We start from the raw sequence: 11,753 nt of genomic DNA on the forward strand, positions 1-11,753 counted from the left end.
TCACACTCACTGTCCCACTCTCACATGTCTTCCATCTCACCCAATGCCCCATTCTCACCTGCCTTCCATCTCACTCACTGTCCCACTGTCATGTGCCTTCCATCTCACCTACTGTCCCACTCTCACGCCTTCCATCTCACTCACTGTCCCACTCTCGCATGTCTTCCTTCTCACCCACTGTCCCTCTCAAATGCCTTCAATCTCACCCACTGTCCCACTCTCATTTGTCTTCCATCTCACCCACTGTCCCACTCTCACGTCTCTTCCATCTCACTCACTGTCCCACTCTGGCATGTCTCTTCCATCTCACTCTCTGTCCCACTCTCAAATGTCTCCTCCATCTCACCTACTTTCCCACTCACGTGTCTCTCATCTCACCCACTGTCCCACTCTCACGACTTCCATCTCACTCACTGTCCCACTCTCACGACTTCCATCTCACTCACTGTCCCACTCTCACGACTTCCATCTCACTCACTGTCTCACTCTCACATCCTCTTCCCCTCTCACCTCTGTCTGATATTAGGCCTCTGGCTCCTGTCTCACCTCCTGTTCACCATCTAACCTCGTGCACCAATCTAATCTGAGTCTTTCCCAGCTACCCAGCTACCCGTCTTCCATCTCATTCTTACCTCCTGCCCCTCTCACCTCCTGTCCCACTCTCACCTGTGGCTAATTTCTTATCTATTGACCTCTCTCCCCTCCCCCAGGTCTGCCGCTCACCATGGAAGGCTTCGCCTCTGTGTACTACAGTGAACCATCGGTCATGGGCTTCCTCGCCAACGTCATCAGCGCCTTCCTGGTGGCCCTACAGAACTTCTTTTCCTTCCACACCAAAGTGAACGCTGAAGGGGTGGAGAACATCCTGGCAGGTGAGTGTTGCAGCCACAGATCACACAAAGGGTTATAGGTGGCGCTGGGAAAACATGCATAAAACACTTGGAGGGAGGGGGTACACACTCGTACACACAGACACACACACGTACGTGTTGCTCAATTCCTGTGTTATCTCTTGCAGGGGTCCATCTCATCCTGATTGGAGGACTGACACAACTCATTGCAGGCTTCCTGTGCTTCCGGAAGTACGATCACCTTGGGAGCACCGCCTTTGTGGCATTTGCCGCCCTCTGGAGCAGCTACGGGGCTACACGTGTCGTCCTGGGAGCGTATCCCACCATCCACAACAGCACACAAGCCCTGAACATTTCTAATAGCCAGACCATCATGGCCGCCTCCCCTCTTCCGCTCAGCGAGAGCGCAGTAGCAGGGCTGGTGGCATACACCGCCGTCGCCTTCATCCTGTCCTTCTGCTCGGCCACCGTTAACTACGTCATGCCTTTCGTGTTTGGCGCCATCACCCTCACGCTGGTCTTCGAGGCGGTGGGGCTCTTTGGACAGTGGGCGCTGGTGGTCTCGGGGACCCTGGAGCTGCTCATTGTGTTGTTTGGGTTCTATGGCGCCACTGCCCTGCTCCTGAAGGGCCTGACCCAGAGGAATGTCCTTCCAGGCTTCGGGAACCCCATGTTCAGCGTCCTGCTTCTGGGCTCGGCCAACAGCCCCTCTTCCAGTGGCATCGGGGAGGAGACCAAGAAGAACTCCAAGTACGCGGAGCCCATGGCTTTGGGACACATCGCTGACGCGGTGGCCTCGCTCATCTTTGCCTTTTATTGCTTTGGGTACATGAAGACCTTCTACATTGGCGCCATCTGGGTCAGCATCAATACGCTGTCCCAGCTCTGCGCCAGCTACTACAGTTACTTGAGAGAAGACGTCTACCACACCACCAAGCTTGGACTCCACAGCCTGTTCTGGTTGCTGATGTCCTGGGAAGAGTTCATCCTCACGGTGCTCCTCTCAGGGGACAATGTGGACAAGAGCCGAGCGGGCATGGTGGGGGGCTGGTTCTTTCTGGTCGCCGCTTGCATCCTCTGCATGATGTCCCTCAACAGAGACCTCCTGGAGGTGCTGCAGAATTCATGCTTCCTCCTCCTCACTGTCTCCACCATCCAACAGATTCCACTCCAGGGATCCCATATCTTCTTCGGAGTGGTCTGCAGCATTTACACAGCCACCTCCCTCTACGCCACTTTTGCCAGCCTCATTAACTCCATCGCTGACAAGTCGTTGATCTCTACTGGACCCCAAGTGATGTCATCGGCTATGCTCCGGGACTTGCTGCTGTCCCTGAAGCGCGTCACCAGCAGGTCTAAGGAGGACCAGGAGGTCAGCTCTACCAGATGCCAGCTCCCTGATGCCCTCTTCTTCATCTGCAATGGCTTGGCCTCACTCTCTGCCATCCAGGGGTCCCTCGATGACCCTACCAGAGCCCACCTCTCCATCCCTTGGGTGCTGATCCCTGGCGCTCTCTTCCAGTTGTACGTCTGCAGGATCGTGGTCCAGAGAGGTCGAAGATTTGGGTCGGTCCTACCATTCTGTTATGCTGCTGTATGGGCCACATGGGCGTGGCTACGACTTGCAGGTAACTTGTGATCTCTTAATCTTCTTTACAATGTGCAAAATGTTTGCCGAAAAGTCCTAGGGATCCAGTGTCATGAAGCTTCTGTGTGGTTTAGATTCTAAGGCATACCAGTAGGGGCAGTGGGGGTGATGTATATTTTTGGTTATTAGTTTTATTTGGAGTAGCCATGCATGCAGGTAGTTTCTTGATGATGTCACATGCAGTTCTTTTTCTGACTGGGGGTCCTTTTAAGCAGTGACCTGAAGAAGTACCTGGTAGGGATCATATGTGATGGCTGCCAGGTGGAGGGCAAAGGGTGGAAGAGGAGTGCAGCTGGTGGCCGCTAGGAGGGGACTAATGACTTATGGAACCATTGATGGATCTGGATAAACTATTGTTGATAATCCATTTGTGGGAAGAACCAATAGTTATTATCACTTTTGTTCAAATAACTGCTCATTTCTTGTACCCGGGGGCATATTTACCAGAATTAAATTATCCCTTGTCTTCTGACACATGCGAGAAAACAACTTAAACTGGGATTAGGTGTTTCGAGAAGTGTGTTTCACCAAATCAGGGCGCACCTGTTCAGGATGAGGTGGAAGATACAGTTTTACATAACATCAGAAGCCAATATCTAGCACCATGATTGGCTGTTAGATAAGTGAGGTGTTGGACAGTATATGGTCCTCCTTCATCCCTTGTCTCTACTCCTAGCCATCTCCTGTCTTTGAAGGAAAAGCTCCTTCCTATGTTCTGTTTCATCCATGACTAACCCTCTGCTCCTCCTTCTCTTCCCTCTCCAGGTCCCCTGCTGAATATCCACGTCGCCAGTTATGGTGCATTCACTGTTGGTGCCGTCACCTTCCTGGTCATCAATGTCTTCCTGATGTCCTTGGGTAAGTCTCTCCGGATACCGATGTCAAGTCATCCCTCTGTTGAACACTTGAGGCCCAGGTGCCCTGACAGACAGCAGCTGCTTCCGGCTGTAGTGGGCTCGGGCCGGTGTCTGTCACTCGATGGTCCATATGCACCATAGGTCCATAGTTCTGGGGCATCGTAGTGTCCTCATCTAAAGACTTGAGCAACTGTGACCCCCACTGACCTATGAAATATGTAATTTCCGACATCTGACGCCATCCTGTTCTGCTTGTTCCACAGTCGCCTATGCCAACGTGGTGCTGGTGCTGCTCGCCCTGCTGATGGAGACGGTGATGGTCTGTTTCCTGCTCTTCACCTTGGAATGCCTGCCCCTCGCGCTCGAGAGTAAGTGGACATCTTCCACTGTGGGTTCCTCTTCTGTGTTAATGCATGTCAGTGATCTCCAAAGGGTTAATTCATGATAAACAGGCAATTCCTATCAAGTGCCATCCCGAGTCCACCTGTAATGTGTTGGGGGCTAAAGGGAAGTGGTCTGTAGAAAGGACTGGAGTGTGCCTGACAAGCCTGGCTCGAATGGAGTCAGTTACAACCCTGACATGTGTCTGGTTCTCTGCCAGACCTCCACATTTCTTAGTTTTTTTTTATCTGTCTGTCCACTTCTGCCTTAACATCTCCTTGTTATAATACGAAGAGTTGGGGTGAGCCCCATAACCCTAGGAACCAGGGCAATTAAGTATAAACCAAGACAGGGGTTCATGTACCAGTTTAAATGCTTTACCACACTTAATTTCATACAGACCGAAGTAGAGTGAAAAATTAATCTCTGTTTTATGTTTATATTTTATTGTCTTGGGTGGCATTTACCTTTTTTAAATCCCTCCTGAAGGAACCCCTGTCTTGGTTTAACATCAACGTGATCAGCACACGCCTCTTTTTTTGTTGATAATATTAAACTTAAAGTCTAATTTTCCCGTCTTTGTGTGTTTTTTCAGTCACAGTATTGTCCGTCTTCAGTGTCGTCTGTATCTACGGAGCGGCGGCATCTCTTGGAAACTGCGTTTTCAGCAAGGATCTAATTCCCATGGTACCACCTCTCTTCAAGGTACAGTGATAAGTACATGCAATATGTTACGATTACTATTCTTAAATTAACACTCAGTTCCGATAAATGTGTCTCTCAAATAACCAGTCCATCTTAGTCCTCTAACTTTGGGATGTGCATGTGCTGCTCAAGGACAGCTGTAGGTGGCGCTGTCTCACCCCTTGTCTGCTCTTTGCACTTTTAGGAAACGAAGTCAGAGGAGAAAGTTGAGGCGTCGGACTCCTGCGTGTGCCCCGATTCCTATCGCACCAGCAGTCTAAGGACCATCGCTGCCCTGCTGGACCAGGGTGGGGTGTGCGGGGTCCCCACAGACACTGTCTACGCTCTGGCGGCCTCCTGCAAACACCCCGAGGCCATCCAGAAGATTTACACCATCAAGGTGAGCACCGAGGAGTAAACTTCCGGCGGAATTTACCCGAGGCCGAGACAGATGCTCTGTCATTCAAGAATAAGGGACACCTTTTACTAGAACAGTTAGAAGTCACCCTGTGGGCGGAGACATTGTCATGGAAACGTCAGGGTAAAACCATTCTGCAGGGGTGTGATTACCGTGGTGATACCAGCCTGGAGTATGTACAGTTGGATATATTGACATGGAAATTACAGGGTAAAACCATTCTGCAGGTGAGGGTTTTCATGGTAATATATGCCTAGAAAGTTCCAACTCCAAAACTTTAAAAAAAAGGAAAGCAGCCAGGTTAAAGGGTAGCTTGTCATACTTTGGGGGAGAGTGCGAGATGGGGGTGATAAGGGAAGTGTGAGCTCCAGTCCACACATAGTCTCAGGAGAGAACCCTGCTTTAGGGACAGAAGATCCCAGCGAGATGCTATCACGTGCACAAGAAAGATACTAATGCCCCAGACTACACAGTCAGTCTGCATTCTCAGACTGTGCAGATTCCATTGCATTGAACTCTGTGGCCAGTGACTGTCTGCTATAGGACATTAGAAAGAGAGTAACAAAGAACAAGGGAACCCTGTGTGTCAAGAGGGACCGAGGGTAATAGTGTATTGCAAGAGACATAGGTCCCTACCAAACAACATAAGTGTATAAACACAGAACTATAATTAGAGCTGTGTGGTTCTTCTAAATGGAAAGGATTGTATTTATTTAAACATGCAGTAAAAAGGAACAATAACATTGTAGTCCAGTAGGTAATGTGACGGGTATGGAAATCAACAGATTTACAGACCTCAGGAATTTGCATCAATATATGAGATTAATGATACATATTTAGAACAGTCACAATGCCAAAAGACAACTCGTGTTCAACATAAATCATCATACATCAGGAGTCACGGTGTAAGTGTCATTAGAAGGCAATACAGGCTTTTAACTTGTACAATCTGTTGGCTAGCACTAGAGACATTTAGTTTATTTACAGAGGTTGTGTGACTGGGTCTAAGGTCACTTAGATATCACGTGATCCTGCACATAATCTCTGACGGTCCTGCCCTCCCCCTTCTCTCTCTAAACCATTCATTACTTCCCTCTCTTCCATCCTCTGCAGGACCGACCCCTGGAGAAGCCCATCTGTATCTGCATCTCCCACCTGGACCAGCTGCGGGCCGTGAGACCCCCGTTCAGCCCCCTGTTGTGGGACTTCATGGGGAGCGTCTACCCTGGGGGTATCAGCTGCATTGTCCAGAAGGGGGAGTGGCTGAAGAGGATGGGTACGTGTGACCTCTTCTGCATGGGCTGTTTCTTTGTCAAAGAAGGGTGGGCTGGGGAGGCTAGAGGGGTGAGGGCTCCAAATGCCAGAAATTGTGCCTGGGGAAATTCAGGGGTGTGCTCACTTCATGTATATGCTGCTTGTCTAGATCATGCTTTATTCACCCCCCCCCCATGTGTACCGACCCCCATCTCTTGGAGGAATTACTTCACCCCCCCCAATGTCTATAGACCACCATCTCATGTAGCTATTGTATGTACAGAACAGGGTCTATTCACCCCTTAATGTCTACAGACCCCCCATCTCAGGTCCTATTTTATGTACATATCAGAGTTCATTCAGCCCCCCCCTGATATATGCATACCCCATTTCATGCAGATATTACCTGCACATGGACCCCCTGATGTCTACAGACCCCCATCTCATGCAGACATTGCATGTACATTTACCCTCCTGATGTTTACAGATCCCCATCTCATATAGCTATTGCATGTGCATATCAGGGTCCCGTGACCCCCATTCGCTGTAGAGGTCCCTATCACATGGAGCTATTGCATATACATATCAGGGCGCAGTCCCCTCTTTAATGTGTAGCGACCTCAATCTCATGCAGGTATTACATGCACATTCACCCCTAAAGCACACAGACCCCCCATCTCATGTACCCATTGCATGTACATGTTACATATATTACGTATATATGTGTGTGTGTGATGTATGTGTACATGTGTGTAAAACAGATGAAGAAATATATGTGATTCGCACAATTCCTGACTAAAACATTAATTAAACCCCGCAGCAATGACAAAACAAAGAAAGGTTGCGTTTGGTATACTATGGCTGTATAAGAAAAAATGTTTAGTGTGTTGAGTTCGTGTACTTTTCAGTTGTAAAATAGTCCCTCGCGCAGACAGAATGATATATCAAACAGCCATAAAATTATGTGAGACAGAAATACTTTTCTGGCTGATGTCATTTTTAAAGAATGTTTAACATTATGTATTGCAGACATCTGGCCTCTCAAGATATAAAACAAATGTGTGCATGCCTTTCACAGTTTTTTAATCAGCCGCAGTGCATGCAGGTAACAGCGGTGGGGCGGTGGGGCCGCGTTATGGGGGATATCGAGGGACCATGCAGAGGGAAAATTATTTATTTATTTAATTTCCCCTCTGCATAGTCCCTTAGAAACCCCCCCAACTCGGCCCCACCACTGTATCCTGCACGGACCGTGGCTGTTTGAAATGCTTTAGTAGAACTTCTTTCATACTTAATGGACAATGCGTGCTCACTGCACAATTAGAGCAATCACGTCTTCAAGGGCCTTCATCAACTCTTGATGTTCAGAGACTAGACCATTCAAACATCTGCTCAGGTTAAGCACAACCAAATGAAGGCGCCACTGTACAACAACTCTGTTCATGATGCTGAGAAAATAAATACAGTCAAACTCAAATGCTCTATCACTCACACCTGACTTGTTGCTGATTCATTTTTTATGTTCTCCTTCTGTAGGAGTTGGACCAGCTTATGACATTGTGGGCACCAAAGACTCCATCATGATCCGAGTGCCGGACCACACTATCTCTGCCCACCTGACCGACATGACCGGCCCTCTGGCCATCACTTCTGCCAATCCCAGTGGGGAGTGTGACAGCACCCACCATGACATGGTCATCTCGTGAGTACTCATTCAGAACAGGGGCTGAAATCAGGAAAAGGTTGTGATTGGGCCTTCTGCGTAAGAGATGGTGCCTGGGGTTTGAGAGTTACTAGATGGCTGCTAGGAGCTGAGGGCAGGGGCAAGGATTGTGGAAGGGCATGAGCTGAAGATTCTGAAAGGTGAATGGAAGAGTGTTGGAGTATTGATGGGCGGTGAGCTATTTTGAATGAGTTTAGGCTTTTTTAAACATATGACTAGACTGGTGCTACTGAAAGGTGAAAGGAGGGAAAAGGGTGTTGATGATATCTCACGCATATGTTTTAGGGTATTTGAGATGCTTGGCATGAGCCTATATGTGGGTGCATTAAACACAGGTGTGTTTAACTAGTTGAGCTTGAGTTCAGGTAGATGTTTGCCTTCCTCCGGCTTTCCCTTAATCCCCAGCACCTGAGCCTTTGTCGATTATTTCTTTAAATGAGTGATTTTGTATTTCCGCTTTGTGTTTCAGGCGTCTACGGCACAAGCTGGAGGGGGTGCTGTGTGATGGGGACTCCTACGAGATGGTGGGCTCCACGGTGGTGAACTGTCTGAGGATAGACGAAGGTGGGTCTTGACCAATGCTTTTTTCTGTTTCATCTCTATCCCCTGCTATTCCCAAACTAGATCACTTGCATCCTTGGATATGAAAAGGGGGCTCTGCACCCCCACCCCTTCCCACCCGCCAAACGCCTGCCATGACATTTGGGAAAAAACTGTCCGGATCCAGTGGATTCCTGGTGTCCAAGGCATACAGACTTACAAAGCCCAGAATGAATGGACAGTTGAAGCATTAAAGGGGCTAAGATGAATGCGTAACAAAAAGATTCACTTTATTAAGCCCCTGAGGAAAACTCCAAGCGCGTGTTCTAAGTTTGCAGGGAGGCCACCGGAGGTTTCTTACCTCTGCCAAACCCTGACCCCTACTTTAAACTTTACAAGCATTTCTCTTTATCATTAGTCTGCACTATTGGTGTACCATCTTGCATAATTTGTTTCACAAAATTTTGCTAAAATTACATGAACGGTGTGAAATTCAGTTCGCCTTTATCTTGCATGAAATTTTCATGGTAGTATATACCGCAGATTAAAAAGTCATGTTAGATACTGGCAGAAGACTTAATCAGCGAAAAATGTCTCTTACGGAGGCATTTTTATGCTCAAAACCATCTCTAGTAAAGAAGAAATGATGCAAATTGCATACTGCAAATTCATCAAATTTAGTAATAGTGCTTACAAATTCACTCAGACTTAGCACATGGACCCAGAACCTCCCTCAGTAAGACACTATTCCCCAAGGCGGGATCTTTTATATTTTTTCCCCAAACCCATTGTTTTTTCTCAGGGACTATTCCAACCCGCCCAAGTTACCCAATGCCTGAAGGTCCTTACCTCTAGTCCCATCTGTAAATAGAGACCTCAGAATCACAGATTCTGACATGCAGATTGACAAAATATTGACCATGCACAAATATACACAAATGTCTATTTAAAGAGCACTAGACCTGTTAAAAATTCCTAATTCCAGTGAGACTCACTCCATAATTATTGAAGTACAGATTTAACTTACTATTCCATCTCCTGTCTGAATTTATTGGCCAAGTGCTTGATAGTGAGTTTACTGTGGGTCGACATTTTTGCAGGGGGATTGTTGTTTGTGGTAGATATTTTGGCAGTGAAAGATTTCGAGTCTGTATTTTAGCAGTTTGTTGTTTCCATGATATCCCACCCTGCCCCAGTCATTCAATGTCTCCTTGAGGGCGCAGACCCCACGCTTTCTCCAGTCAGTATATGCCATGTGAGAGGGCGGTTCCCTCCTGGACTCCATCACCCATTGGATGCTGAGGAGCCAATCCCTACTGTGCTCATTATGCTTGTCTCTTCCCTTCCCTCTGCTGCTCACAGACCTCAGAACTCTCTAAGCCCTCTCAATCTCATGCTGTTGTGCTTCTTCCTTTCCAGGGATCCTGAGCATCGTGAGGGAGGGCTGCGTCCCCACTAGCCACATCATGCAGACATTCGAGAGGGTGAAGAACTTGCAGGTGTGAGGCTACCATTTGCTACGACAAGTCTTGTTCTACTGACCACAGCAGCATCTGCACAAGACCTGAGCCAGCTGCCATTTGCACTTTATTAACCAGAAATAGAAGTATCACAATCTGAGGCCGGATATCCGCGTCGAGCCTGAGCTGAAGGGAAGACATTGCCAGAACAGACTTACAGACGTCAGTGGAGCCGGGCATTCCTACAGACAGCTCACAATACTTTTTTGTCAGGGTGCTTCAGTTTGATTGATTTGCAGATATTTTCTACCCTTCACACTCCAACAGGGCATGGACCTGAAAGTCAGCGCTTGGTGATGTGTACAGCGACAGATCCTCGATTCCACGCCCCTCAGGATGCAGGGGCACAGATCTAATGTATATATACTGTTGCATTCTGTTTGCGGTCTTTGCTTGTACATTATATTTAACGCTCCCGGTTTTATGGTATTTATTTTTTGGCCATTTCCATCTGTATTTATCCATATTTATTTTTGGGCCATTTTATCTGTATTTATCCAAATTTATTTTGTGTTTTGCGTGTAAATGAAGTTATAAAACTGTGCATTTCCATATCTATTTAAATGATAGACGCACAATCATACTTTGATGTCCGTCATGTTTTAGCTATTTAAGCTGCCAAATATTACATACCAATACATCCACTGGTAAATACTCGCATTATACCATAAATGTATTTTTATACCCTCTGCCCTAAAGGAATTTTAATTTATAGCTGATACCGATGTTGTTGAAAAATTCTATTTATTTTGTTACTCCTAGGATGTCTGGTCCTGTCAGACCTCTCACCAGGTTCGTGTGACAGAATACTGTCAGATCCAGACATCCCATATTGTTGCAACCAGAACTATTGGCTTCACTGGATGGTGCCGGCCACCCAATCGAGAGGAGCTTCAAGGATCCCTGATAGAAGATTTTGAGTTTTAGGGACCTGCACATAGTATTTAACTTATTTAATATATTGGAGTTTGTATTTCTTGAAATAAAATTGCCCTTAAAAAGAAACTGTCTTTCCTCTTTGCTGTCAGGGGTACACTTTACCATGAATCCTCCTGTGATGCAGCTGTGAAAGAAAGGTGTCATGTATGTGTGAGCGTGTGTGTGCAATAATTGTGCAAAATTCAGTGGTATAAAACCCATATTTACCATGAAGTTTGGGAAATATTTCATAGTTTTCATTGAAATATGAGTTTTATCATCATAATCACAGCCCCAAAAAGCACTCTGCATCAGACCTTTACCATTGTCTGGGCTACTAGAATTAGGCTCAAGGGAGAACAAAAATATGTGTCATGGCTATCAAAACTAAGAGGAAATAAAATGCAAATTATGTAGCACATTCTCTGAAAATATTATTTTTATCCATTTGAGGTAGACACAATAGGTTCTGTTGAAATCCGCAAATTATGTGTTAAATGTGATAAATTACGCAGTAAACGCTGCAGCCACAAAATCACATAAATCCAAAACCCTTCACCGTTGCCCATTATTTTATAAAAGTTATTATTAATGAAAGCGAAACAAACCCTAAACATTCTAATTCCAATCAGTGCCCATTAAGAGAACATGTTTTTGCCAGCTAATTACCCCATAAAAAACATCAAAACTAAAGAATGCATAACAGGTGACTTGTACTATGTTCCATTACTGACATATATAGATTTGCTGTATTGCCACCTCAGAGTTCGGGCGACATTTATAAACCACTCAGCCTTTGGACACGTGGTTTAAGGAGTGACAAGAAAATATTGCAATAGTAATGCTGGTTATGTTATGTACAGCATCTAGGTTTGGCAGAAAAGCAACATGAAGCTCAATATAAAGAGAAAAAATTACTAATATGTTAGACTTTTACAGACTAATGCAAAATACAACAA

The 11,753-nt window shown here is 46.3% G+C and overlaps 1 protein-coding gene across 1 annotated transcript; it reads left to right on the forward strand.

Annotated features, from left to right (window-relative positions):
- Positions 1 to 724: 724 nt before the first annotated feature.
- On the forward strand, positions 725 to 9,861 carry LOC146789094 (uncharacterized). The gene is made up of 10 exons (XM_085629994.1): positions 725 to 872; positions 1,019 to 2,479; positions 3,265 to 3,357; positions 3,620 to 3,724; positions 4,333 to 4,442; positions 4,627 to 4,821; positions 5,953 to 6,115; positions 7,630 to 7,795; positions 8,286 to 8,380; positions 9,776 to 9,861. Exons 1-10 carry the CDS (start codon positions 725 to 727, stop codon positions 9,859 to 9,861), a joined length of 2,622 nt encoding a protein of 873 aa, XP_085486120.1.
- The last annotated feature ends 1,892 nt before the right edge of the window (positions 9,862 to 11,753 follow it).

This window comes from Triturus cristatus, chromosome 10 (genome assembly GCF_964204655.1).
Source record: "Triturus cristatus chromosome 10, aTriCri1.1, whole genome shotgun sequence".
Taxonomy (NCBI): domain Eukaryota; kingdom Metazoa; phylum Chordata; class Amphibia; order Caudata; family Salamandridae; genus Triturus; species Triturus cristatus.